The sequence below is a fragment of the Eschrichtius robustus genome, chromosome 14 (genome assembly GCF_028021215.1).
Source record: "Eschrichtius robustus isolate mEscRob2 chromosome 14, mEscRob2.pri, whole genome shotgun sequence".
NCBI lineage: Eukaryota > Metazoa > Chordata > Mammalia > Artiodactyla > Eschrichtiidae > Eschrichtius > Eschrichtius robustus.
In genome coordinates this window covers 8,504,151-8,528,376 of record NC_090837.1, presented here as the reverse complement: position 1 = coordinate 8,528,376, position 24,226 = coordinate 8,504,151, and the positions used below count along the sequence as shown (strand labels likewise).

At 40.0% G+C, this 24,226-nt stretch overlaps 1 protein-coding gene across 3 annotated transcripts in view; it reads right to left on the bottom strand.

Moving 5' to 3' along the window:
• The window catches only part of ANAPC5 (anaphase promoting complex subunit 5), a 40,059-nt gene extending 17,442 nt beyond the window's left edge, over window positions 1-22,617 (bottom strand). The window contains exons 1-7 of one of the 3 annotated variants that reach the window (XM_068563408.1): window positions 22,322-22,617; window positions 19,301-19,380; window positions 18,719-18,828; window positions 17,659-17,851; window positions 10,884-10,971; window positions 3,833-3,934; window positions 2,757-2,947 (exon numbers count right to left, since the gene is read on the bottom strand). In XM_068563408.1, coding sequence (XP_068419509.1) covers window positions 2,757-2,947; window positions 3,833-3,934; window positions 10,884-10,971; window positions 17,659-17,851; window positions 18,719-18,828; window positions 19,301-19,380; window positions 22,322-22,528 — 971 coding nt within the window. In that variant the 5' untranslated portion in view covers window positions 22,529-22,617. The other 2 variants (XM_068563409.1, XM_068563410.1) reach the window with 2 other exon arrangements.
• Window positions 22,618-24,226: the final 1,609 nt, after the last annotated feature.

Genomic DNA, 24,226 nt, shown 5'->3' with positions numbered 1-24,226 from the left:
TAAAGAAACCAGATACATTTTTACCTATTTTACATTTCTTTTAAATCCCTTTTAATGCTGAGAGGCACCAGAATATAAGCTATTTGAAGGCAGGAAGCATATCTTTATGCACAGGCCCTCAATAAATATCAGTTGATTTAATTTTGTTGAACATCTGATGACCAAATAAATAATGTTACATTTAGAAAAAAGGCTTTTGGGAGAACTGTATAGATAGTATGCTAAAACAGGACTAAAGAAAGACTATTTTTCTCAGGTAGGAAGAAAAGGTAGATTACCAACACAGAAACGTCAAAGTTTCTGGCAAATCCTTAAAGAACCTATGGTTTTCCATTGCTGCTAATCAGAAAAGCTTCTGATAAAAATTTTCAGTAAAAGAGCAAGAGGCAAACAGGTTGTAATGTCTGAAATGCATTGGCTGTCTACGGTTCGCAAAATGCCAGAGCAGAAAGATCTGTAGCCTCTAAACAACAGCTTCCTATGTCATTCAGTGTAAAAGCCAAAGTCCTTACTTGGGCCTACAGGACCCTAAACTCTCTGACCCTTGCCACCTCTACAACCTAGTTCTCCTCTATTTCCCCCTTACTACAGCACTCTAACCACACTACTTGCTCCTCCTCAAACATGCCAAGAAAATCCTGCCTCAGGGCCTTTGCACTTGCTGTTCTAGCTAAGAAGGACACTCTTTCTTCAGATAATGCACAGATTACTCACTCCCTCAATTCCTTTAAATCTCTATTCAAATATTAAGTTAACAGAGGTAAGGGAGGGCCGAGTTGCTACCTTACTATTGAAACAGAAATTTACAAATTGACGAATAAGTGATTTGTGTGTATATCTGGAAGAGGAGTGTTACTTATGAAAACAACAGTACTCCCCATCATCATTCTCTAATCCTTTATCCTGACCTATCACTACCTGATACATTATAATTATGTTCAGTGCTGTTTATTATTTATTTCCCCCACTGTAAGCTCCATGAGAACAGGGGTATTTTTTTTCCTTTTTTTTTTCACTCTTGATCCCCAGCACCTAGAACAGTGCCTAGTACATAGTAGACGCTCAATAAGCAACTATAAAGATTTTCAAGAAATCTCCACAATCCTATTAGCTAAGTGAGAAAGATTTATACAAGCCCATAGCTCCAGGACTAAAAATAAAGAAGCCTGGAGTTGAGTAAATCAGAAATTAATTAGTAATTAATTCCATACAGTTAGCTGCCTATCCACTGATAATATTGTAAATATAGAGAAATTCATCAAACCATTAATTACTTGTATCTAGCAGACTGCATACAAATTTCCAAACCCTAGGGCAAGCTGTGTGTGTAACACAGAGATAGGTTACTGGCAAATACTACAAATGGTGCTGCTATTTATTATGAGTACATAAAACATGAACGGCCCTGATCAAAGAGGTTATTAAAGCTGGGCAGAAAAAAAAAAGTTGACTCTTAAAAGATAATATGGAATCTCACAAAATCATGAAGTTCAGAGTAGCCTTAAACATTTTTTGGTTCAAGTATCAATCTGACACTTGGATTCCCTCAATGTCACCCCTGCTGCACACATGAGCACTCTGCTGACACCTTCCTCAGAGGGTTCCATACAAGGAAACCTCCTCCTTATAAGAAGCAAAAAATGTTTTGCCCTTTAACTTGCACTTACCAGCTCCCAATCTTCTCTAGTAGTCACACCCTCGATCAATCTAAGCCCTTTTCACATGACCTTCACTACAGGAAGATGTCAAACACATGCTTGGCTAAATCATTTCTTTTCCAGGCTAAACATTCTCACATCCTTCCCACACTATTTAAATGACATGGCTTTGAATGCCTCCAGTGAGACTGTCCCCCCCACAAGCTCCAGCTTGTCTATGCCCCTTTTAAAATGTGACAACCAGAAGTTAATGGAATTTCCTGGTTGTTGCCTGGGCCATAGAGCAAGGGGTAGAAGTCTCAATTCTTGAACTTGGGACACTGTACTTCCATTAATACACTCTAGTCTCTATTCAAAGATGCCTGTGGTAGAAACCATATTTTTCTTAAATGGGAAAAAGCCACACAGGAGGCAGAGAGACTCTTTCAATTAGTAATTTCCTACCTTTTCACCATTATTCACATTATTTCATTATTTCCAAAATAGCCTCCATATTTTGAAAGTTTTTATCCCCTTAACTCTTTACTAAATAATAACTGATCAATTTCCTATTTTTATTTATTAAAATCACAGGCATATCTTAGCAATGGCATAAGTCAGTGTCACGCACTGAGCTGCCTGAATTCTAACCAAAAGCACAAACGTGACGTTCGGTAAGCCACGCAGTCTTTTATGCAGTAAAGACACAACTTCCTTTTGGCTTTTTGAAATACTGAAAATAACTTTTACATCCCCATTATTACCTCTGAAAAATCCTGTTGGGAATCTCTGGCCTAATGACCTAATTTCCTTTTAATTCAGTGGCCGTTATTCTTAGAAGTAAAGAAAGAAAGAGGCCGTGTACTTGGATGGTAATGCTAAATAGTGACACCAGGGGGCAGACTCTTTAGGCAGAAGGTTTTCATTAACTTCTGTTCACTGCAAAAAGCTTTCTTCTTTAGAAGTTATTGACAAGTCCAGGTTGAACAGGCTCTTTCTTTTCTCCTTTTCCTTCTTTTTTTTTTTTAAATACAGCATATTAAAAAGAAAATACATCTCAATTAACATTTGAGAGATAATTTCTTCAATTTCCGCATGAACAAAAGTCTATAAACTTACTAGTGACCAAAGCGGCAGTGCAGGGCAGCCAGGTTCAGAGCAGCGTATCTCAAGCTCCGGCCATAGCCCTCTTCCCCGTTACTTTTGCTTTCGGCTCCAGTAAGAATCAGGCGGTCAAAATAATGAAGGAGGCTGTGTGTTGAACTGAAAACATCTTGGACCCGGAGGTTGTTTAAGTAGCTGAGGTAGTGCTAAAACAAGAAACAATTAACATATTTTAAATGCTCTGCTTCCTCTTGTGTAATATTAATTCAGAGAGGTCCACTGGCTGCAAACACCTGTGTATCCCCTACCATTTTTAACAAGATGGTCATAGTTTAGCTTAATCTTTTCCCCACAGGCAGGATTAAATAGGCTTAAGATACATTAGCTGGTTTGGGTACCCTTTCCCCCCAGAAGGTGTACGCAAACGAAAAAAGGGAATTCCGTTAGAATTTGTGACAGAGTTTTATCCTAAATATTCATCCACTATGCCACTGGTTATATTAGTATCCATGGGTGATATGTGAGGATGGAGGGGGAATCACCTAGCTCAGGTATTAAGGAATAGTGTGAGTACAAAACTAAAGATCTTAAAACTTGAATTCAGGGCTTCCCTGGTGGCACAGTGGTTAAGAATCCGCCTCCCAATGCAGGGGACACGGGTTCGAGCCCTGGTCCGGGAAGATCCCACATGTCGCAGAGCAACTAAGCCTGTGCGCCACAACTTCTGAGCCTGTGCTCTAGAGTCCATGAGCCACAACTACTGAGCCTGCGTGCCGCAACTAATGAAGCCCATGCATCTAGAGCCCGTGCTCTGCAACAAGAGAAGCCACCGCAATGAAAAGCCCACGCACCACAACGAAGAGTAGCCCCCGCTCGCCACAACTAGAGAAAGAAATCCCCCCCGGGCCAGTAGGGGTGGAGGTGGGAGGGAAAGCTTTGCAACCTAGGCTGAGTCGTTTACGTGCCAACAACATGATTCCTTTCCAAGAACCCGGGTCATTCGGCCAATCCTCATTTGCACAACTACTCAATAGGAAGAGCAGTCCTGTCCCTGCTTTCCAACTTAGCAACAAATTCTGGAAAAGACTCACCGCTTCAGCAAAATCAGGATTAAATTTCAACAAGTTGTTCAACTCTTTCTGCAAAGAAGCTGGAGTGAGGGCTTTAGTCTCATCATTCTTTAACAAAGAAGCCTGAAATTTTAAAATGACAACTCAGTAGAAAGAAATGGCCAATAAACATATGGACATGTATACTAAATAGCATCATCTGATTACTTTTTTTTCTGCACCTACACTCTCCTCTTAACCATGCAGAACACTGTTTCCTCTTCCTGGAATTCTAAGCTTCCCAACCACCCATCCACATAAGTCTTCCATGCAAACTCCTGCTCAGCCTTCAGGGCCCAATTTAGATTTCAGCCATCTGCTTCTATCACCTTCTAAACTAGATAAGGTCCTATAAGTACCTACATGTTCCCACAAGCTCCCTGCACTAACCCTTCCTGCAGTACTTATCAAATTATATTAAAAGTACCAGCTGACCCCACCCCCAGACTGTAAGTGCCTTCAAGGCAGGAAGTATGTATCTCCAGCCTGGCACAGGGAGATACACACTTGCCCTACTCCTGGTTATCTGTTTTATATGGATGGTACCAGCAATGATTATATAAAAATGTAGAAAATGACTTCTAAATTAATGATTAGTACTTAACTGGGTTATGGGCTCTTCTATTTTAGCTAGACAAATTTTTCTTTATGAGTAATAATAATTTCTACTTATATTTGAATTCATTATATCATTATAGAAGATTCCAAAAATATGGAAAAGCATACAGAAGAAAACAAAAATCATCTGTAATCCTTCCACCCAGAAATAACACTATTTTTATGTCAGTGTATCTCATTCCAGTCTTTTTTCTGTGTGTGTGTGTGTGTGTGTGTACATATGTATGTGTTTATACATATATATATGCATACTTTAACAAAGTTAGAATATATCATTTTATTACCTGCTTTTTTCATGTAATAATAATTATAAATTTGTCTCATCATCAAATGGTCTTTGAAACTACAATTTTTTAAGCAAAAGTATTAACCCTTTGTCATAGGTATTGCAAATCCTTTTTCCCATTTTGTTGTTTGAGTTTTAATTTTGTTAGAACATGTACTGACATGTAGATGTTTTTCATTCTTATGCTGAAAAATCAAACAATCTCCTACGTGTTTTCTTCCACAGCTTTTATGTTTAGAAAGTCTTTCCCCACCCAGAGATCAGTTAAAAGTTAATATGTAACATTCACAGAGGGATGGAGAGGATGAAAAGGCAGAGGGCTACGTACCAGATGAAGGAACAAGATAAAACCACAGAAAAACAACTAAAAGAAGTGGAGATAGGCAACCTTCCAGTAAAAGAATTCAAAATAATGATAGTGAAGATGATCCAGGACCTCGGAAAAAGAATGGAGGCAAAGATCGAGAAGATGCAAGAAATGTTTAACAAAGACCTAGAAGAATTAAAGAACAAACAAACAGAGATGAACAATACAATAACTGAAATGAAAAATACACTAAAAGGAATCAGTAGCAGAATAACTGAGGCAGAAGAACAGATAAATGACCTGGAAGACAGAATGGTGGAATTCACTGCTGCGGAACAGACTAAAGAAAAAAGAATGAAAAGAAATGAAGACAGCCTAAGAGACCTCTGGGACAACATTAAACGCAACAACATCCGCATTATAGGGGTCCCAGAAGGAGAAGAGAGAGAGAAAGGACCAGAGAAAATATCTGAAGAGATTAGAGTCGAAAACATCCCTAACATGGGAAACGAAATAGCTACCCAAGTCCAGGAAGCGCAGAGACTCCCATACAGGATAAATCCAAGGAGAAACATGCCGAGACACATAGTAATCAAACTGGCAAAAATTAAAGACAAAGAAAAATTATTGAAAGCAGCAAGAGAAAAACGACAAATAACATACAAGGGAACTCCCATAAGGTTAACAGGTGATTTCTCAGCAGAAACTCTACAAGCCAGAAGGGAGTGGCATGACATACTTAAAGTGATGAAAAGGAAGAACCTACAACCAAGATTACCCAGCAAGGATCTCATTCAGATTCGATGGAGAAATCAAAAGCTTTACAGATAGGCAAAAGCTAAGAGAATTCAGCACCACCAAACCAGACCTACAACAAATGCTAAAGGAACTTCTCTAAGTGGGAAACACAAAAGAAGGACCTACAAAAACAAACCCAAAACAATTAAGACAACGGTCATAGGAACATACATATCGATAACTACCTTAAATGTGAATGGATTAAATGCTCCAACCAAAAGACACAGGTTAGCTGAATGGATACAAAAACAAGACCCATATATATGCTGTCTACAAGGGATCCACTTCAGACCTAGGGACACATACAGACTGAAAGTGAGGGGATGGAAAAAGATATTCCATGCAAATGGAAATCAAAAGAAAGCTGAGGTAGCAATCCTCATATCAGATAAAATAGACTTTAAAATAAAGAATGTTACAAGAGACAAGGAAGGACACTACATAATGATCAAGGGATCAATCCAAGAAGAAGATATAACAATTATAAATATATATGCACCCAACATAGGAGCACCTCAATACATAAGGCAACTGCTAACAGCTATAAAAGAGGAAATCGACAGTAACACAATAATAGTGGGGGACTTTAACACCTCACTTACACCAATGGACAGATCATCCAAACAGAAAATGAACAAGGAAACACAAGCTTTAAATGACACAATAGACCAGATAGGTTTAATTGATATTTATAGGACATTCCATCCAAAAACAGCAGATTACACGTTCTTCTCAAGTGCGCACAGAACATTCTCCAGGATAGATCACATCTTGGGTCACAAATCAAGCCTTGGTAAATTTAAGAAAATTGAAATCATATCAAGCATCTTTTCTGACCACAACGCTATGAGATTAGAAATCAATTACAGAGAAAAAAACGTAAAAAACACAAACACATGGAGGCTAAACAATACATTACTAAATAACCAAGAGATCACTGAAGAAATCAAAAAACACCTAGAGACAAATGATAATGAAAACACGACAATCCAAAACCTATGGGATGCAGCAAAAGCAGTTCTAAGAGGGAAGTTTATATTAATACAAGCCTACCTCAAGATACAAGAAAAATCTCAAATAAACAACCTAACCTTACACCTAAAGGAACTAGAGAAAGAAGAAACAAAACCCAAAGTTAGCAGAAGGAAAGAAATCATAAAGATCAGAGCAGAAATAAATGAAATAGAAACAAAGAAAACAATAGCAAAGATCAATAAAACTAAAAGCTGGTTCTTTGAGAAGATAAACAAAATTGATAAACCATTAGCCAGACTCATCAAGAAAAAGAGGGAGAGGACTCAAATCAATAAAATTAGAAATGAAAAAGGAGAAGTTACAGCAGACACTGCAGAAATACAAAGCATCCTAAGAGAATACTACAAGCAACTCTATGCCAATAAAATGGAGAACCTGGAAGAAATGGACAAGTTCTTAGAAAGGGATAACCTTCCAAGACTGAACCAGGAAGAAAAAGAAAATATGAACAGACTAGTCACAAGTAATGAAATTGAAACTGTGATTAAAAATCTTCCAACAAACAAAAGTCCAGGACCAGATGGCTTCACAGGTGAATTCTACCAAACATGTAGAGAAGAGCTAACACCCATCCTTCTCAAACTCTTCCAAAAAACTGGGGAGGAAGGAACATTCCCAAACACATTCTGTGAGGCCACCATCACCCTGATAACAAAACCAGACAAAGGTACTACAAAAAAAGAAAATTACAGACCAATATCATTGATGAATATAGATGCAAAAATCCTCAACAAAATACTAGCAAACAGAATCCAACAACACATTAAAAGGATCATACACCATGATCAAGTGGGATTTATCCCAGGGATGCAAGGATTCTTCAATATACGCAAATCAATCCATGTGCTACACCATATTAACAAATTGAAGAATAAAAACCATATGATCATCTCAACAGATGCAGAAAAATCTTTTGACAAAATTCAACACCCATTTATGATAAAAACTCTCCAGAAAGTGGGCATAGAGAGAACCTACTTCAACATAATAAAGGCCATATACAACAAACCCACAGCAAACATCATTCTCAATGGTGGAAAACTGAAAGCATTTCCTCTAAGATCAGGAACAAGACAAGGATGTCCACTCTCACCACTATTATTCAACATAGTCTTGGAAGTCCTAGCCACGGCAATCAGAGAAGAAAAAGAAATAAAAGGAATACAAATTGGAAAAGAAGAAGTAAAACTGTCACAGTTTGCAGATGACATGATACTATACATAGAGAATCCTAAAGATGCCACCAGAAAACTACTAGAGCTAATCAATGAATTTGGCAAAGTTGCAGGATACAAAATTAATGCACAGAAATCTCTTGCATTCCTATACACTAATGATGAAAAATCTGAAAGAGAAATTAAGGAGACACTCCCATCTACCATTTCAACAAAAAGAATAAAATACTTAGGAATAAACCTACCTAGGGAGACAAAAGACCTGTATGCAGAAAACTATAAGACACTGATGAAAGAAATTAAAGATGATATCAACAGATGGAGAGATATACCATGTTCTTGGATTGGAAGAATCAATATTGTGAAAATGACTATACTACCCAAAGCAATCTACAGATTCAATGCAATCCCTATCAAATTACCAATGGCATTTTTTACAGAACTAGAACAAAAAATCTTAAAATTTGTATGGAGACACAAAAGACCCTGAATAGCCAAAGCAGTCTTGAGGGAAAAAAACGGAGCTGGAGGAATCAGATTCCCTGACTTCAGACTACACTACAAAGCTACAGTAATCAAGACAATATGGTACTGGCACAAAAACAGAAATATAGATCAATGGAACAGGATAGAAAGCCCCGAGATAAACCCACACACCTATGGTCAACTAATCTAAGACAAAGGAGGCAAAGATATACAATGCAGAAAAGACAGTCTCTTCAATAAGTGGTGCTGGGAAAACTGGACAGCTATATGTAAAAGAATGAAATTAGAACACTCCCTAACACCATATACAAAAATAAACTCAAAATGGATTAGAGACCTAAATGTAGGACCGGACACTATAAAACTCTTAGAGGAAAACATAGGAAGAACACTCTTTGACATAAATCACAGCAAGATCCTTTTTGATCCACATCCTAGAGTAATGGAAATAAAAACAAAAATAAACAAATGGGACCTAATGAAACTTAAAAGCTTTTGCAAAGCAAAGGAAACTACAAACAAGATGAAAAGACAACCCTCAGAATGGGAGAAAATATTTGCAAACGAATCAACGGACAAAGGATTAATCTCCAAAATATATAAACAGCTCATGCAGCTCAATATTAAAGAAACAAGCAACCCAATCAAAAAATGGGCAGAATACCTAAATAGACATTTCTCCAAAGAGGACATACACACAGCCAAGAAGCACATGAAAAGCTGCTCAACATCACTAATTATTAGAGAAATGCAAATCAAAACTACAATGAGGTATCACCTCACACCAGTTAGAATGGGCATCATCAGAAAATCTACAAACGACAAATGCTGGAGAGGGTGTGGAGAAAAGGGAACCCTCTTGCACTGTTGGTGGGAATGTAAATTGATACAGCCACTATGGAGAACAGTATGGAGGTTCCTTAAAAAACTAAAAGTAGAATTACCACATGACCCAGCAATCCCTCTACTGGGCATATACCCAGAGAAAACCATAATTCAAAAAGACACATGCACCCCAATGTTCATTGCAGCACTATTTACAATAGCCAGGTCATGGAAGCAACCTAAATGCTCATGGACAGACGAGTGGATAAAGAAGATGTGGTACATATATACAATGGAATATTACTCAGCCATAAAAAGGAACGAAATTGGGTCATTCGTAGAGACATGGATGAATCTAGAGACTGTCATACAGAGTTAAGTAAGTCAGAAAGAGAAAAACAAATATCGCATATTAATGCATATATGTGGAACCTAGAAAAATGGTACAGATGAACCAGTCTGCAGGGCAAAAATTGAGACACAGATGTAGAGAACAAACGTATGGACACCAAGGGGGGGAAAGCCGTGGGGGGGTGGGGGTGGTGGGATGAACTGGGCGATTGGGATTGACGTGTATACACTGATGTATATAAAATGGATGACTAATAAGAACCTGCTGTATAAAAAAATAAATAAAATAAAATTCAAAAAAAAAAAGTTAATATGTAGTTCCTCCTGGTCTAATTATAACCTTAAATGTTTAGTTAAGCCTTTAATCCACGTGTAAAGTACTGAGGTGCAAAGATGAGGTGCAGATCCAGGTCTATTTTTTCCTCTACAGTTAACCAAGTGTCTAGATGAGTTTTTCTAATCTGTTTAAAATTCATCTGCAGGGGTGATTTTATCACCTGCATCTAGATCTAAACATTATGTCTTTCTGCAGAAAGAAAATTAATAACAAAAATAGGGAAAACTAGAAAAGTAGAGCAAAAATCAAAATTCTATGCTGAAAATAACATGGGAGAAAAACATTCAGCTTATATGACCAAAAAAAAGGAAAAAGTATGGCTCAAAAACACCAGTAAGAAATGTCTGGGGTAAAAGTGTACCGATGCTTGCAACTTGAAATGTATCAAAAAATAAGATGAAATGGTGGCTATATGGGTAGATATATGATAAACAGAGCAAAATATTAATTGTAGGATCTAGATGATGCGTATATGGGCATTCACTATATAATGCTTTTCAATTTGTATTTCTGTTTGAAAATGTCCATGATAAAGTGTTGGGGAAAAGGGAAGTCTTCTAAATCACATTTTTGGGCTGTGTTAGTCACACACCATTACTAAATGAACATGCATTATGACCCTAACAGAGAAATAAAATCACACAGAAAATAGGAAGGGACACATAGCTACAACTGCATTGTTAGTAAAGAAAAACTGACCAAGAATAAGAAGAATGCTGCTTCACTAATAAACCTACTCACATAACAAATATATGCCATGACATATAATGTCACAGGATTAAAAAAAAAAATTCATGACCAATTACAGAACATACCTGTTGAGAAAGAAAAAATTCTGCTTGTTTTTGGGACAGAGGCCCACTGCAAGATACCTCCTCTTCTCTGGAAAAAAACAAATCCAAACTAATAAAGAATTACACAATAGTGAAAATGATAATGCTTTACAAAGTCAAATAGATTCTTCATCAGAAAAGTTAAAAAACTTTTAAAATTAATTCTCTCTTCTCGGGAATAGAAAAGGCATGCTTAAAAAGTGATGTTGAATGACCTGCCGAAGTTCACATGATACAATTATGGACAGATGTAGATCTCAACTGTACATAGCCTCCAGCATGATCTTTCTAAAATGCAAGTCTATCGTCCCTGATTTAAAGCCCTCCTGTGGTATCTCATCACCTTCCAGAATAAAGTCTGCACTGCTTAGCAGGGCAGGTGCAATGCTTCCTAAGTGCTCCTACCTCTCTCCTCTGCCTTCTCTTTCTCACCCACACCCCAGCCCTGATGAACTCCTTACAGTCTCCTATCATGCCAAGATGCCCCCCTGCTTCCTCAACCTGCAGGGCACATTTTCCATCCACTGTTGCACTGTTGTACCATCCGTCATTCAAGAATACCTCAAGTGTCATATCCTCCAAGAATCTATCCTGACCTCTCTCATTTGAGCTCCCACTGTCTCCCAGAGATGGGGATCACTGCATCTAGCACTGCCACACTGGCTGTTCGTACCTATATTTGTATATGAACACCCAGTCCGTGCCCAGGCACACAGTGGGCACTCAGAGTTTGGGAAATGAATGAATAAAAAGTCTCTAACTCCTCGCTACACATATAAGATGGTGCTGTATTCAAGAACAAGAAAAAGAGGACTTATCTAAGAAATAACCATTTGCCTAGAAGTTTAGATCACACAGAACCAACAAACAAGAAATATACTTATATAAATCTAGACTTGAGAAATCTATACATGCACAAACAGTCTTATTTTTGAGAGCAAAGTATGAATAATACCCTTTTGCCACATGACTGAATAAATGGCTTCTCTATACAGGATTACAATAAGTAGAAAAATCAATATTTACTCATCAATAATATTTTTATAAGCACTCTGTGTCTAATACAGCAGTTCTCAAACTGTTTCATGCAAACAATATGTAAACAGGTATTCCAAAAGAAAAAAAAAATGCTGCTGAGGTTAAATCACTTGGGGAAAGCTGTACACCCTCTCTTCCTTGGGAGATTCATGATACACATTAGAGAAATCCAACAGAGAGACACTTTATTCACTTTTGTTTAATGTACCATTTACCAAACTCATTTGAATGAAGAATCCTTTCCTCACATCTCTCAAGAAGCAGTAGCGTTCCACAGAAAACACTTTGGCAAGAGCTGCTCTAATATTCTCTTGGTTACATTTCTGATACAAGGCAGCAAGCATATCAGATTCTACAGGTATCGGAGCTGCCAAGGACCAGCCCTGACCAGCATAACAAAGATCAGCGAAATAACAGTGACCTAGAGGGAAATGGAAAGAAAATTCACAGGCCAAGTTCTCAAATGGAAAACAGCTAAGTGTCTGGGCAATAAGAAGCCCTTTTCTCTTAACATATCCTTCAAAGAAAGTAAGCCCAAGGCTTGAAATAAATATGACTATACACAAAAAGGCTAGAGACAGACAAGGATCTGAATGAAATGGGACACACCACTCCCAGTCCCACCCTCCTCTAAGGTCCATGATGCTCACTGTTACCAAATGCTTTATTTACTTAAACCCTTCCCCCCAAAAAGATTTGAGGTAGCTTATAACACAGGACACAAGAACAATAAGGTTAATAAAACAGAAAGAGAAAACCAGAATCACATAAAGCAAAATTGCTACAAATGAAGGCAAACACATTTGCTATAAATGAAGAACAAGATTGGCTCTGGCTTCCATGGTGGCAACAGTGGCCGACGTGAACAAGCTTGGGAAGAGCAAGTAAAAATACCATGGCCCAAACCATCCTTTTACTGACTCCTTCTTTGCCTCCTCAGGGCCTCAAACACATGCCAGAGAAAGTAACTCTTAAAAAGCCACAAAGGGGGACTTCCCTGGTGGTCGAGTGGCTAAGACTCCATGCTCCCAATTCAGGGAGCCCAGGTTCGATCCCTGGTCAGGGAACTAAACCCCGCATGCCGCAACTAAAAGCCTGGCATGCCACAACTAAAGGTCCTGTACGTGGCAACGAAGATCCCGAGGGCCACAACTAAGACCCAGCGCAGCCAAATAAATAAATTAAAAAAAAAAAAAGCCACAAATGTATTCAATTTAGGAAGGGGGTTACTCCTTTAGGAAAAGGACTCAAGTATACCTTGTTTATGAATCCCATTACCAGTTGAGACAGAATTTTAGACTTACAAGTGCTATACATCAAAGGCTTTTAACCTGGGTCCATGGATGGGCTTTAGGAGCCCATGAACCTTGTAAAACTGTATGTAAAATATGCATTTTTAATGTGGGGATAGTACATGGCATTCATCAGATTCTCAAAAGGACTCTGGAAACTCCTCTAAAGGGCTCAAATCACCCACTATAACTGAAATTTTAAAAATATAACATAGGATTAAACAATCAACAAACTGGGGTGTTTATGCACTTGCGATGCATAAAACACAAGTCTAGGTCCCCCAAGAAAATGTCTTAATGGGCTTACAGTCTTGGTGAAGGTTAAGACCAGCCCACGTGAAAAGATGGCAATAAACAATAAATACCAAGAATTAATATGATCTCTGCACTTAGAAAAGGGAGAAATCACTCCAGCTGAAGTGGTGAGGACCCTGAAAGTTGGCAAGGAGTGAAGAAATGACGAGGAAGGAAGAAGGCATTCCAGGAAAGGAAACCAAAAGATGCAGAATGGGAAAATGCCTGGCCTGTTAGAGGGATACAAGCACACGTGGCTGGCTGGGGTAAAGGATCCAAGTTGAGGAACAGAAATTAAGGTCAGAAAGGTCAACTGTAGAAGGCCTCAAATAGCAGGCTGGGAGACTTTGTGAATCTCTGGAGACTTCTGAGCAGGGTGATGACAAGACAAAAGCAGGGGAGGGGAAGGACTGAGATTGGGAACAGTTACTAAACACCCAGGAGGCCATGAGGACCTGAACCCTTCTGAGGTGCGTGACCGGCGCGGTGATCCAACCCCTCCTCCTGACTTGTGTGCTCAGGCCACACTGTCCTCCGTCTGTCCCTCCAATATGTCAGCTTGTCCTGTCTTGGGAGCTGTGAGTCTGCATGTGCTCTGGCAACTCTTCTCGGGGCTGGCTCCTTCGTCACCTAGCTCCCAGTCTTAAAGGGCCCTTCCCTGACAGCACCCCACAGTTATTCTGTACCCCTGTGTCCCAGTCATTCCTTTCCTGCACTGACGCTCTCTGAAGTTACATTATTTATTAATTTAGTTACCTCTCGATTACCTGACCCTCCCCACATAACTCCATGAGGACAGGGACTTTCTCCTCTGCGCTGACAACATAGCAGCTAGCATAGTGCTTGGCACACCAGAAGCACTGAATAAGTATTTGCTGAATGAATTAATGAATTTGGGAGATTTATATTAAATCACTGGCACGTGAAGAAATGCCAGAGAACTTCTACTTTTCTTAGGTCTTTTTAGAAGCACAGAGAAGATGTAGTTCCAGCAGCTTGCAGACTAGTAGCCTCCGCTGCAAACTCACAAGCTGTAACCCTGTAAGCCCCCCGCTCTTATTGCAGGAAACAAATGCTGCCCTGTAGCAACAACGAGCAAATGAAAAGCTGAAGCTAAATGTCAGTCTGTACTTTCTTCTGTAATTGGATTTTTTAAAAACACCTGATAAACATTCGTTCACTGAATATTTATTCCCTCCCTTCTAAATTAATAGGTGGGTCCCCCTTTTTCAAACAGTAGTAATTTCATTGTAGGATGGGAGAGTTGCAAGCTAGTCAGTGTTACTCTGGCCTTTCTAATTTTAATACAAATTTCTAGGGCAAGAAAAATAATTTCCCTGAAGAAAGCAAGATCTAAAAACATTCTAATAACTAAGAAAGGAGGGGAGGGAGGGAGGGAAGAAAGAAAGGAAGAAAGGAAGGAAGAAAATGAAAGGGCTAAAGTGAGAAGCCTCTCATAATGCAATAAAACACTAGAAAAGAACACAGAAAGAAAAAAATGAAATTTTCCTTTTTAAAAGAATCAAGAAATATATGTAAATATACATTATGAAATTTTAAAAATCCTATAACAAGTAAAAATCATTTCTTTTTGGACAAAGAATTATAATACTTAAGTAGAATAATATTTAAATAATACATTTCTTCTATTTCAGTGATGAAATTCAGTTTACTAAATGCACACTATTTTCTGAAACCATACACCTTAACAGTATACACACTATTATTACACACAAATGAATTCTTAGATTAGAATAAAAACAAAATGATGCAGTTAGACCTAATTAAATCAGATTAATTTAGGAGAAAGTCAAACCTAAATAAGAAAAGTTTGAATTTTAACATTTCTGAATAATTGACATTCTGCTACTTTAAGCATATAAAGTAGCTAGGACAAAGATTACATTGTTTCCTGGAAGCCTTCCTCAGGGGAATTAAACAAAATAGAAATTAGAGAAGAAGAAGAATAGTGAATATTTGTCAAATGTTTAAAGGCACAGTTCTAAACACTTCATATAGATTTATCATTTAATTCTCAAAATAACCTTCTGAGGAGGTGACATGAGCCCCATTTTGCAGATGAGAAAACTGAGGTACAGAGAGGGTGACTTGCCCAAGGTCTTAAGGGAATAAGTGGAGGAGCCAGAATTCAAATCCAGGGGTCTGACTCCAGGGCCAGACTCAACCCTACAAGGTACTGCCTTTCCACTAGATGAGAAGCCTCTGTGAGCAACTCTTGAGTATTTGGAAGTACTTACTGGTACTACAATCTTCTTGCTCCCAGAGTATGCTGAACAAATCACATAAGTGTACAAAGGCCACTCATAGGAACTGCAGGGAAATATTCTCTGACTACATACACAGACCACCCCCAGCCCCCAAGGGGGTTAGCCAGCCTACATAGGGCAGGTGGGGCTTACTTCTCTCAGAGTTCTGAACACATTGTTACTTGTAGTGATCTGTTTGGGTGCCAGTCTTCCTCACCAGACTGTGGGCTCCCTGAGATCAGGAAATACAAAACACACACACACACACACACACACACACACACACACACACACTCTTTATGTGTTTTTCCCTCCAAATATAAGTAGTCTATTTGGGAGGTGATCCCAGGTAACAGCTGGGGAGAGGGGACGTGAGACAGTGAAGGGAAGTCAATACAAAGTGTTTTATGGGGCCAGTTACCAGTGTGGGCGATGAATGATGTGTTCTGATTCTCTGCATTCATTCATCCAACACATATTCACAGACATTACAAGCCAAGCACTGAGGAAAATGAGGTGAAATACGACAGAGAAGGGTCTTAGCTCTTGAAGGGGTGCAAAGACAAATACAAATGAGTCTAAGTAAATAAATGCAAAAAGTTACTTAGTGAGGAGAGCTATGGAGGAAATAAAGAAGCTGGAAGTATTTAGGATGAAGGTTACTTCAGACATGTGGTCAGGGAAGGCCTGTGTGAGGACACGGGAGCTGAGATCTGAATGGTGAAAGGGAGTGAGTGAGATGAGAAGCCAGGGACAGCCTGCCAGGCACCCTGAGGCAGATCTCGGCTTGGTATTGAGGAAACTGAAAGCAAGCCAGAGCAGTCAGACTCTGACAGTGAAGGGAAAGTAAGGAGAAAGAGGTAGGGAAGATGACAGGGGCCAGATCATGCAGGTAATGAGGCCACAGTAGCTCAGATTTCTGTCTAAATTCCATGTATAGTCCAGGAGGGTTTGGGGCATAAGAACACGTGGTGTGATTTACATGATAATGGTTCCCTTGGATGCTGCAGGAAAAACTGATAGTAAGGAGACAAGAGTGGAGGCAAGGAAAGCAGTCAGGAGGCTAGAGCAGTCATCCAGGAAAGAGATTCGGTGCTTAGACCACAGGGGAAGCAGTGGCGATGGAGAGAAGTGAACTAATTCCAAACACATTGAGAAGGAAGGATCGGCTGCATCTGCGGAAGGACTGGCTGCAGGGGTGAAGGAGGGGCAGGACGCAGGGACACGCCTAGGCTCTGAGCTTAAACAACTAGGTGAGCAGAGGCACTACATCCCCAGGCTTAAACTTTAGGAGGCATTCAATAAATTTTCACTGAATTAATCAATTGTTAATTCACTCTGATATAATGAACACTATTGCTCAGGGCCCCAGCAGAAAACAAATGGCATATTCAAACGGGGTAATTTGAGAAGAGTTTAATAAAGGGCCAGTTACAAAAATAGGGGCAGGGGATGGATAAGCCATAGCGGGTAACAGAGTCCCCAGGGCTGGTAATAGAGGGGCACCTTCTGCACCGGGCCTGGGAAACCTTCCCAGTTACTAGGCCCCTGAGGTATGCAGAGCAGGCCACCTGACAGAGGCTGTGACCCTACAGCCAGCCCACTGTGACCCCAAAGGAAGGGAGCCAGTGAATCAACACCTTGACCTCACTCTCCTTGACCCTCTGGATTTCCCACCAGTGCCTCTCAATCAGAAGTTAGAGGGCAAGGAGCTTACTGATGCAGCCCGTAAGGGTGAACTTCCTGGATCTGGAGGGACAAAAAGATGACAGCCAGCACATGAACTCTGGATGAATGAGGATTTACTGCTCCCATAATGATGCTATTTCACAGGAAAGGGATTCCCGCCAGAAAAACCCAAGTTACCTTATAGATACATCAAGTTCCTCTTTTTCCATTTTTCTTTCGCTCTCCTCTCTGCTGGCCAGTTCCATATCAGCATCCTCCACCGTCTTTTTCTCACCGTTCTGGAAGTACTGCTGAAGGGCAGTGTACAGCTTAAACACTTGACTGAAAGAAAGCTTACTGTAGGCCAAGATCATGTGACGCAGGAATAAACCTATGAAACAAGACAGAGAGGAGGTGAAGGCATTAACTTGAAATCCAGGCTACAAAAAGTTGATGACTATTTGTTGCGGTTCTTCCTCCAAAATAATCACACACAAAAAAAGACACTTGCAGTTGCTGTTCCCGTCCACATAGAATCTTCTTTCACCACCTTTTACGAAGCTGATTGTCTCTTTATATTAAAGGCTCAGTCCTCCCACCCGCACTCCACTCTTTATCCAGCCAACGTATCCCTCCGTGACTGTTACAACATCTGAAGTGATCCTATTAGTTTACTTTCTACTGTCTGCCTGCTCCTCTGCCCACAACCACAAGAAAGCAATCTCCATAAGAGGAAGTTTCCAGTCTCTCTTAAAGTCCAGAGCCTGGCACATGGAAGATCAATAAATAACTGATGGTAAATAACATAAAGACTACCAGGAAAAAAATGCCAGATGGATGGAGCACGGCTATACCGCTAACAGAAAAGTGTCAAGAAGCTTCATATATACCCTTGCCTTATAAACTATATCAGTAATCTACTCTTACTTACCTCTCTTCATGAAGTTTAGTTGGTGACCCTGACTCAGTCGTACAATGTGGACAAGTGAGCAGAGGCCTGTGAGAAAGAGCTGAGGAAGCCTAAAAGGCTCCACGACCAGGCTAACACTCTGACGACAGTAGACAAAACAGAAGATGCTTTTCCACAAGACAATTATTTAAACACAGGTCAAAATGGCAAGGCGATGAATACAAACTATAACATGTCCAGCATCCCCACTGTGTGTGCTCAGATACAGCAGAGTAACGACAGATGTGATTTAGAGAGCAGCTCACTTCAGTGAAAATATTCTCTGCTCTCCTTAGAAGAACTTCATACCTACTACACTCGTTTTGTGAACCTCTGGTTCAGTTCCAGAAAAAGAATCTGAAAGGTCATCAAAAAATTGTTCCATATCCTTCAATTCGCCTTCAGCCATCAGTTTGATTCTGAACAAGAAAAATGAGGTGTGTATTTTAGGAAGGCCCTTTGAACATCTTCCCACATTTCATATTCCACAATCACCTAAAATAAATCTATTTTAAAAACAATTCAGAGATTCATATAAAATGGTGGCACACAAAACAAATTTGATAATCCAAAACGTCACTCCCATATTCTGGAAAGTATCATTGCTGATGTTTTCTTGATTATAAAATTTCTCAAAGTTACATATCAGCCAGTAAAAATGAAATTCTCTGCAACAACTAAAAGGAGCAATGTAGATCTGTACAGAATAATAAATTTTGAAGCAGTATGTTTAATGCTATCCATTTTTCAAAAAAAACTAAATACATGTACTTAAGAAAACAACCTAGAATAATAAAGTTTTTTTTTTAAGGAATTAATCACCATGTGCCCTCTTCTAATTTTTATCTACTTTGACATCTTTTCATATATACAGAAGAAAATGAAGCTTACCTGATCTGTACTGAATTTGCCAGCTGAGGACAAGATTCTTCAATTAACTTGTAAAGTTTAGACAGCGTAATATCTGGGCCCTGTGTAAAGGAGAGATAGAAAGGTTACAGAAAAATTTTAAAGAGCTGGAGATTGATAAACATCTACAAACATGAATTCATTTATCAACCTCTCTGCTTTACAATCATTCCAAATATGAAATCTCAAATCAGGAAGAGAAAAAAAACCTATCTGCATAAAACGCTAAAGTAATACTTCACATTTGCATAGCATTCTCTTTTAGTTGGAGGAATGACTTAAATGCAAAAATAAGCGTAGAATCTGTAGTCTGAGGTTCCTTCCTTCTCAGTGTTGCAATCATGGCAAAGCTGTAGCCTCCCTGAGCCCTAGTTTACTTCATCAGTGAGATGGAGATAATAATAACCTCCCTTGTTGTGGCAAAGATTAAGTAAAATAATTCAAATTGTTTCGTAACCTGGAGAACATTATACAAACACAGGGGTCCTATTTTCCATAAACATAATCTCATTTGATCCTCCCCAAAACACTGTAAGGTCGGCAGTCATACTATGTGCCCAAGTCCATAAAAGGTACCATTAGAGACAGAAAGTATGCAACCTCAGCTAACAAGAAGGTTACAACCTAGCTGAGGTTTAAAACTAAACACTGAATATCTGGGGAACAGTAAGTTCAGTAGGTCAATTTTAGATGTGGATAACCCAGCAATCCCACTTCTGGGGCAAATATGTTCCATGTGCATTGTTTGAAATGAAGAAAAACTAAAAAGAACCTATAGGTCCATGAATAAAGAGTTCATTTTTAATTTACAAATTTTAATATTAATTAAAAGCATGAGTTAAATTATGTTTCTTTTCTTACTTTGGAAAACAATGCAGTCGTTGAAAAGAATGAAGTAGATCTACTCAAATATGCTGACAAGAAAAGATCTCCAAGACTTGTTAAGTGAAAGGAATAAGCTGTAGAATAGAAGTAGCATTCATGTAAAAAAAAAAAAAGGGAAATTAAATTAAAAGGATATATGTATATATACTTATAACCATATGCATCTACCTATCTATATACAGATACACACAGCAAAAGGTCTAGAAAGATCCATTCTGAACTGTTACTCAATAAATAGTTGAATGGGGCTTCCCTGGTGGCGCAGTGGTTAAGAATCCGCCTGCCAATGAGGGAGACACGGGTTCGAGCCCTGGTCCGGGAAGATACCACATGCCACAGAGCAACTAAGCCCATGCGCCACAACTACTAAGCCTGCATGCCACAACTACTGAAGCCCATGCTCCGCAACAAGAGAAGCCACCACAATGAGAAGCCCACGCACTGCAACAAAGAGTAGCCCCCGCTCGCCACAACTAGAGAAAGCCCACAGGCAGCAATGAAGACCCAATGCAGCCAAAAATAAATAAATTAATAAATAAATAAATTTTATAAACAAATAAATAGTTGAATGAAGGAACATTAACCGTGATAATCTCTAAGAGGGAACAGGATTAGAGGGCCTGCATTAAACCATAACCTTTCACTCCATCAATTTTAGCATCATTTAAAGTTTTTACAATGAATCTTCGTGTATTAGTTGAGTAGTTAAAAATTAGCTAATTTTTAAAGCCAAACAATAAGCAAATAAGTAAAGGCTGGAATTTTGCTAGACGAATTCTATATACACATTGATTAAAACTACACAGTAGAGGGAGTTCCCTGGTGGCCTAGTGGTTAGGATTCCGGGTGTTCACTGCTGTGGCCCGGCTTCAATCATCCCTGGTCAGGGAGCTGAGATCCCGCAAGCTGTGCAGCGCAGCTCCCCGCCCTCCCGCCCCCAGCCGCCAAAACAAAACAAAACAAAATAAACTACACAATAGTTAGCCAGGCAAAAAAAAACAGAAGGAGAATCCAAGACACAAAAAACAGCAAGGACAAAGGCAGAAAAACACACAAGTTAAGACACCAGAATTATTGTTTTGTTTCTTTTCTCTATCAAATTTTTTAGTATTATGACTTTTATTTGAATAATGGGGAAATGCACTTATAATAGTAATGTAGATAGGACTGGGAGCTGCAAGTTATGGGCACCCCACTACTTTTACTTAACTAACTGGGCAAGCCACTTAACCTGTGTCCTCAGTACCCCTTCTCCCCCTGCCCCAAAAAAGGTGATGGATTAAAAAAAGCCCTTTGTAAACTATACAGTACTAGGCTTTGGGGATACAAGGGTGAACAAAAGTAGGACAAAGTAATGACCTCATGTAGGTTACAGTCTAGTAGGGGAGAGAGACATCACTCATATAATCACACAAATAAATGGAAAAACCACAACTGATATAAGGGAAAGTGCATGCCCTATCCCTATGAGATTAAAATGAAAATAGCTAAAATTGACTGAGCATTTACTATGTGCCATACACTGTAAAGTATTCCCATGGATCTTCTAACTTAATACGGCCACCACATGACAGTTTCTATTATTGCTTTCATTTTACAGAGAGAAAGCAAAGACCCAAATAAGTCATGGAACTTGACCAAGTCGCACAGCGGGTAAGTGGTGGAGCTACAACCTCAGTCTGCAAAATGAAATAAAACATGTAAAGTGCTTAGTACACAGTAAGTATTCAATCAATGTTGGCTGTTACTTTTATGTCATTGTTACCACTTATTACGGTCCTCTAGGGTACAGAGCCTGTAGCTGTGTCTCCAATGATCAGGCCTACATGTAGCCTCATTCTACAGAAGACGGAGGATCTGAGAAAATAACTCTTCTCCCAGTCACTCAGCTAATAAATGCTGGAGCCAGATATAAACTGCCCCCCAAAAAATGCATGTAAAGTGCCTGGTCCATCGTTAAGTACTCACTAAGTGTTAGCTGGTGGTATTAACTATATTTTTCGCGATCCTACACGGCAGAGAGTGTGTCCGATGAACCCCCTTGCCCCCAGCCAAGGAGCTGTCCGGCACAGAGCAGGTGCTTAGTAAGGGTTTGCTGAATGAGCAGAAGCCCCTCACCTGCAGCAGCGGCAGGAGCAGCTGGTTGAGCCTCCGCCGCTCCATGAGGCTAACGGCGCCCTCGCCAGTGCGGCCCATCTCGTTCAGCAGCACCAGCACCGCGATTTTATACGGCGTCACCCAGTCCTTGATACCGAACACGTTGGCGTGCACCACCCCATTGGTCATCATGGGGTTGAAGTAGAGGCTCTCGTGGACGCTGGCCATGGCGCCCCAGGACTAAGTCCAGGAGCCTTGGTGCGCACCGCAGCCAGGTTCCCACTCAGAGAACGCCACCACCCGCCCTAGGCCTCCGCCCGCCGGCGCCGTATCCCAGGAAACTGGCATCCTCCCGACGGCACGCCGTCGGCCAATCAGAGCAACCAGACCAGAGCACGAGGGAGCAGTACAGCCAATCAAAATGCCTAGAAGTACTGTGAAGGGTGGGGCAAAGGCGGTGCACCTAAAGACTGAGTCCCTACAGAAACTCTTGCGGAAGGAGAGCGGGTTCCCGGTCCACGTGGACTGGCACCGAGTGAAAGTGAGTCGAAGCTTGCGGGCAAGGTCTGAACGGCCAGGAGGGCTGCCCAGTTTGTTCATTTAATTTAAAAGTAATTAAAATTAAATTCAAAAATGATTGCGTTTAAAAGCAAAGAAGTTAAGGAATTCTTTGGTGGTCCAATGGTTAGAACTCGGCACTTCCACTGCAGAGGCTCGGGTTCCATTCCTGCTCGGGGAACTAAGATCCCGCATGCCGCGTGGCACGGCCGTAAGTAAATAAATAAATGTAATGGCAAGTCTGCCACTGAGAACAACAACAAAAAAGCAACGAAGTTAAACTTGCACCTTTAAAATTTGTATTTAATTCATTAGGCTAATTTTTAAATTCAAAGTTTGGAAGTTTCATTTAGCTCTTTTTTAATGCGCGAATAAACATATTTTTCCTCGGTATTTCACAAACGCCATTTGCAGACAGCCAGGTCAGGTTGCAAGTGGCCATGTATCCTTACGTGTAATAGGAGATAATTGTCACCTCCGTGTGGTGAATCTCTGTTTCCTACCTAATATTATATTCTGGCATTCATGGCCCTCAAACTCAATCCCTAGACAATAGTTTTAATCTGAGTTTTCACAACTTCCCTTCCATTCTTCTGTACCTTTCCCAGGACACTTAGTTCTGTACAGTCTAAATTAGTACTAATAATGATTTGCTTTCCGTACTAGTCTACATGTCCCTTAAAAGAAATACCACCTGCTCAGGGGAGTCCCTGGCGGTCCAGTGGGTAGGACTCTGCACTTTCACTGCCGTTGGCCCTGGTACAATCCCTGGTGGGGGAACTAAGATACTGCAAGCTGCGTGGTGCGACCAAAAAATAAAACAAACAAACAAAACACCTGCTCTTCAACTCTGGTTACACACACTATGCCTAGGGCCTGGTTTTTGTTGTCTCAATTGCTCTTTGTTTAATGAATCATGAATGAATATGTGGTTTTAGTTCACACAAAAAACCACAGAAGGAGGCAGACACATATAGGCTAAAGAACTGGGCCAGAAGTCATTGATAGCTTGGAATACAAGACCTAACTTCCATACCTTGAGAACGAGAACTCAACATTTTAGACATATGATTACATGTATTTGAGACCTACAACTCTGTACATTTCACCACATTCAATTCTTATGTAACTGTCTTTTTTTTTTTTTTTGGCTGTGTTGGGTCTCCGTTGCTGCGTGCAGGCTTTCTCTAGTTGCAGAAGCGGGGGCTGCTCTTCGTTGCAGTGCGCGGTCTTCTCACTGCGGTGGCTTCTCTCGTTGCGGAGCACGGGCTCTAGGCGCGCGGGCTTCAGTAGTTGTGGCTCACAGGCTCTAGAGCACAGGCTCAGTAGTTGTGGTGCACGGGCTTAGTTGCTCTGTGGCATGTGGGA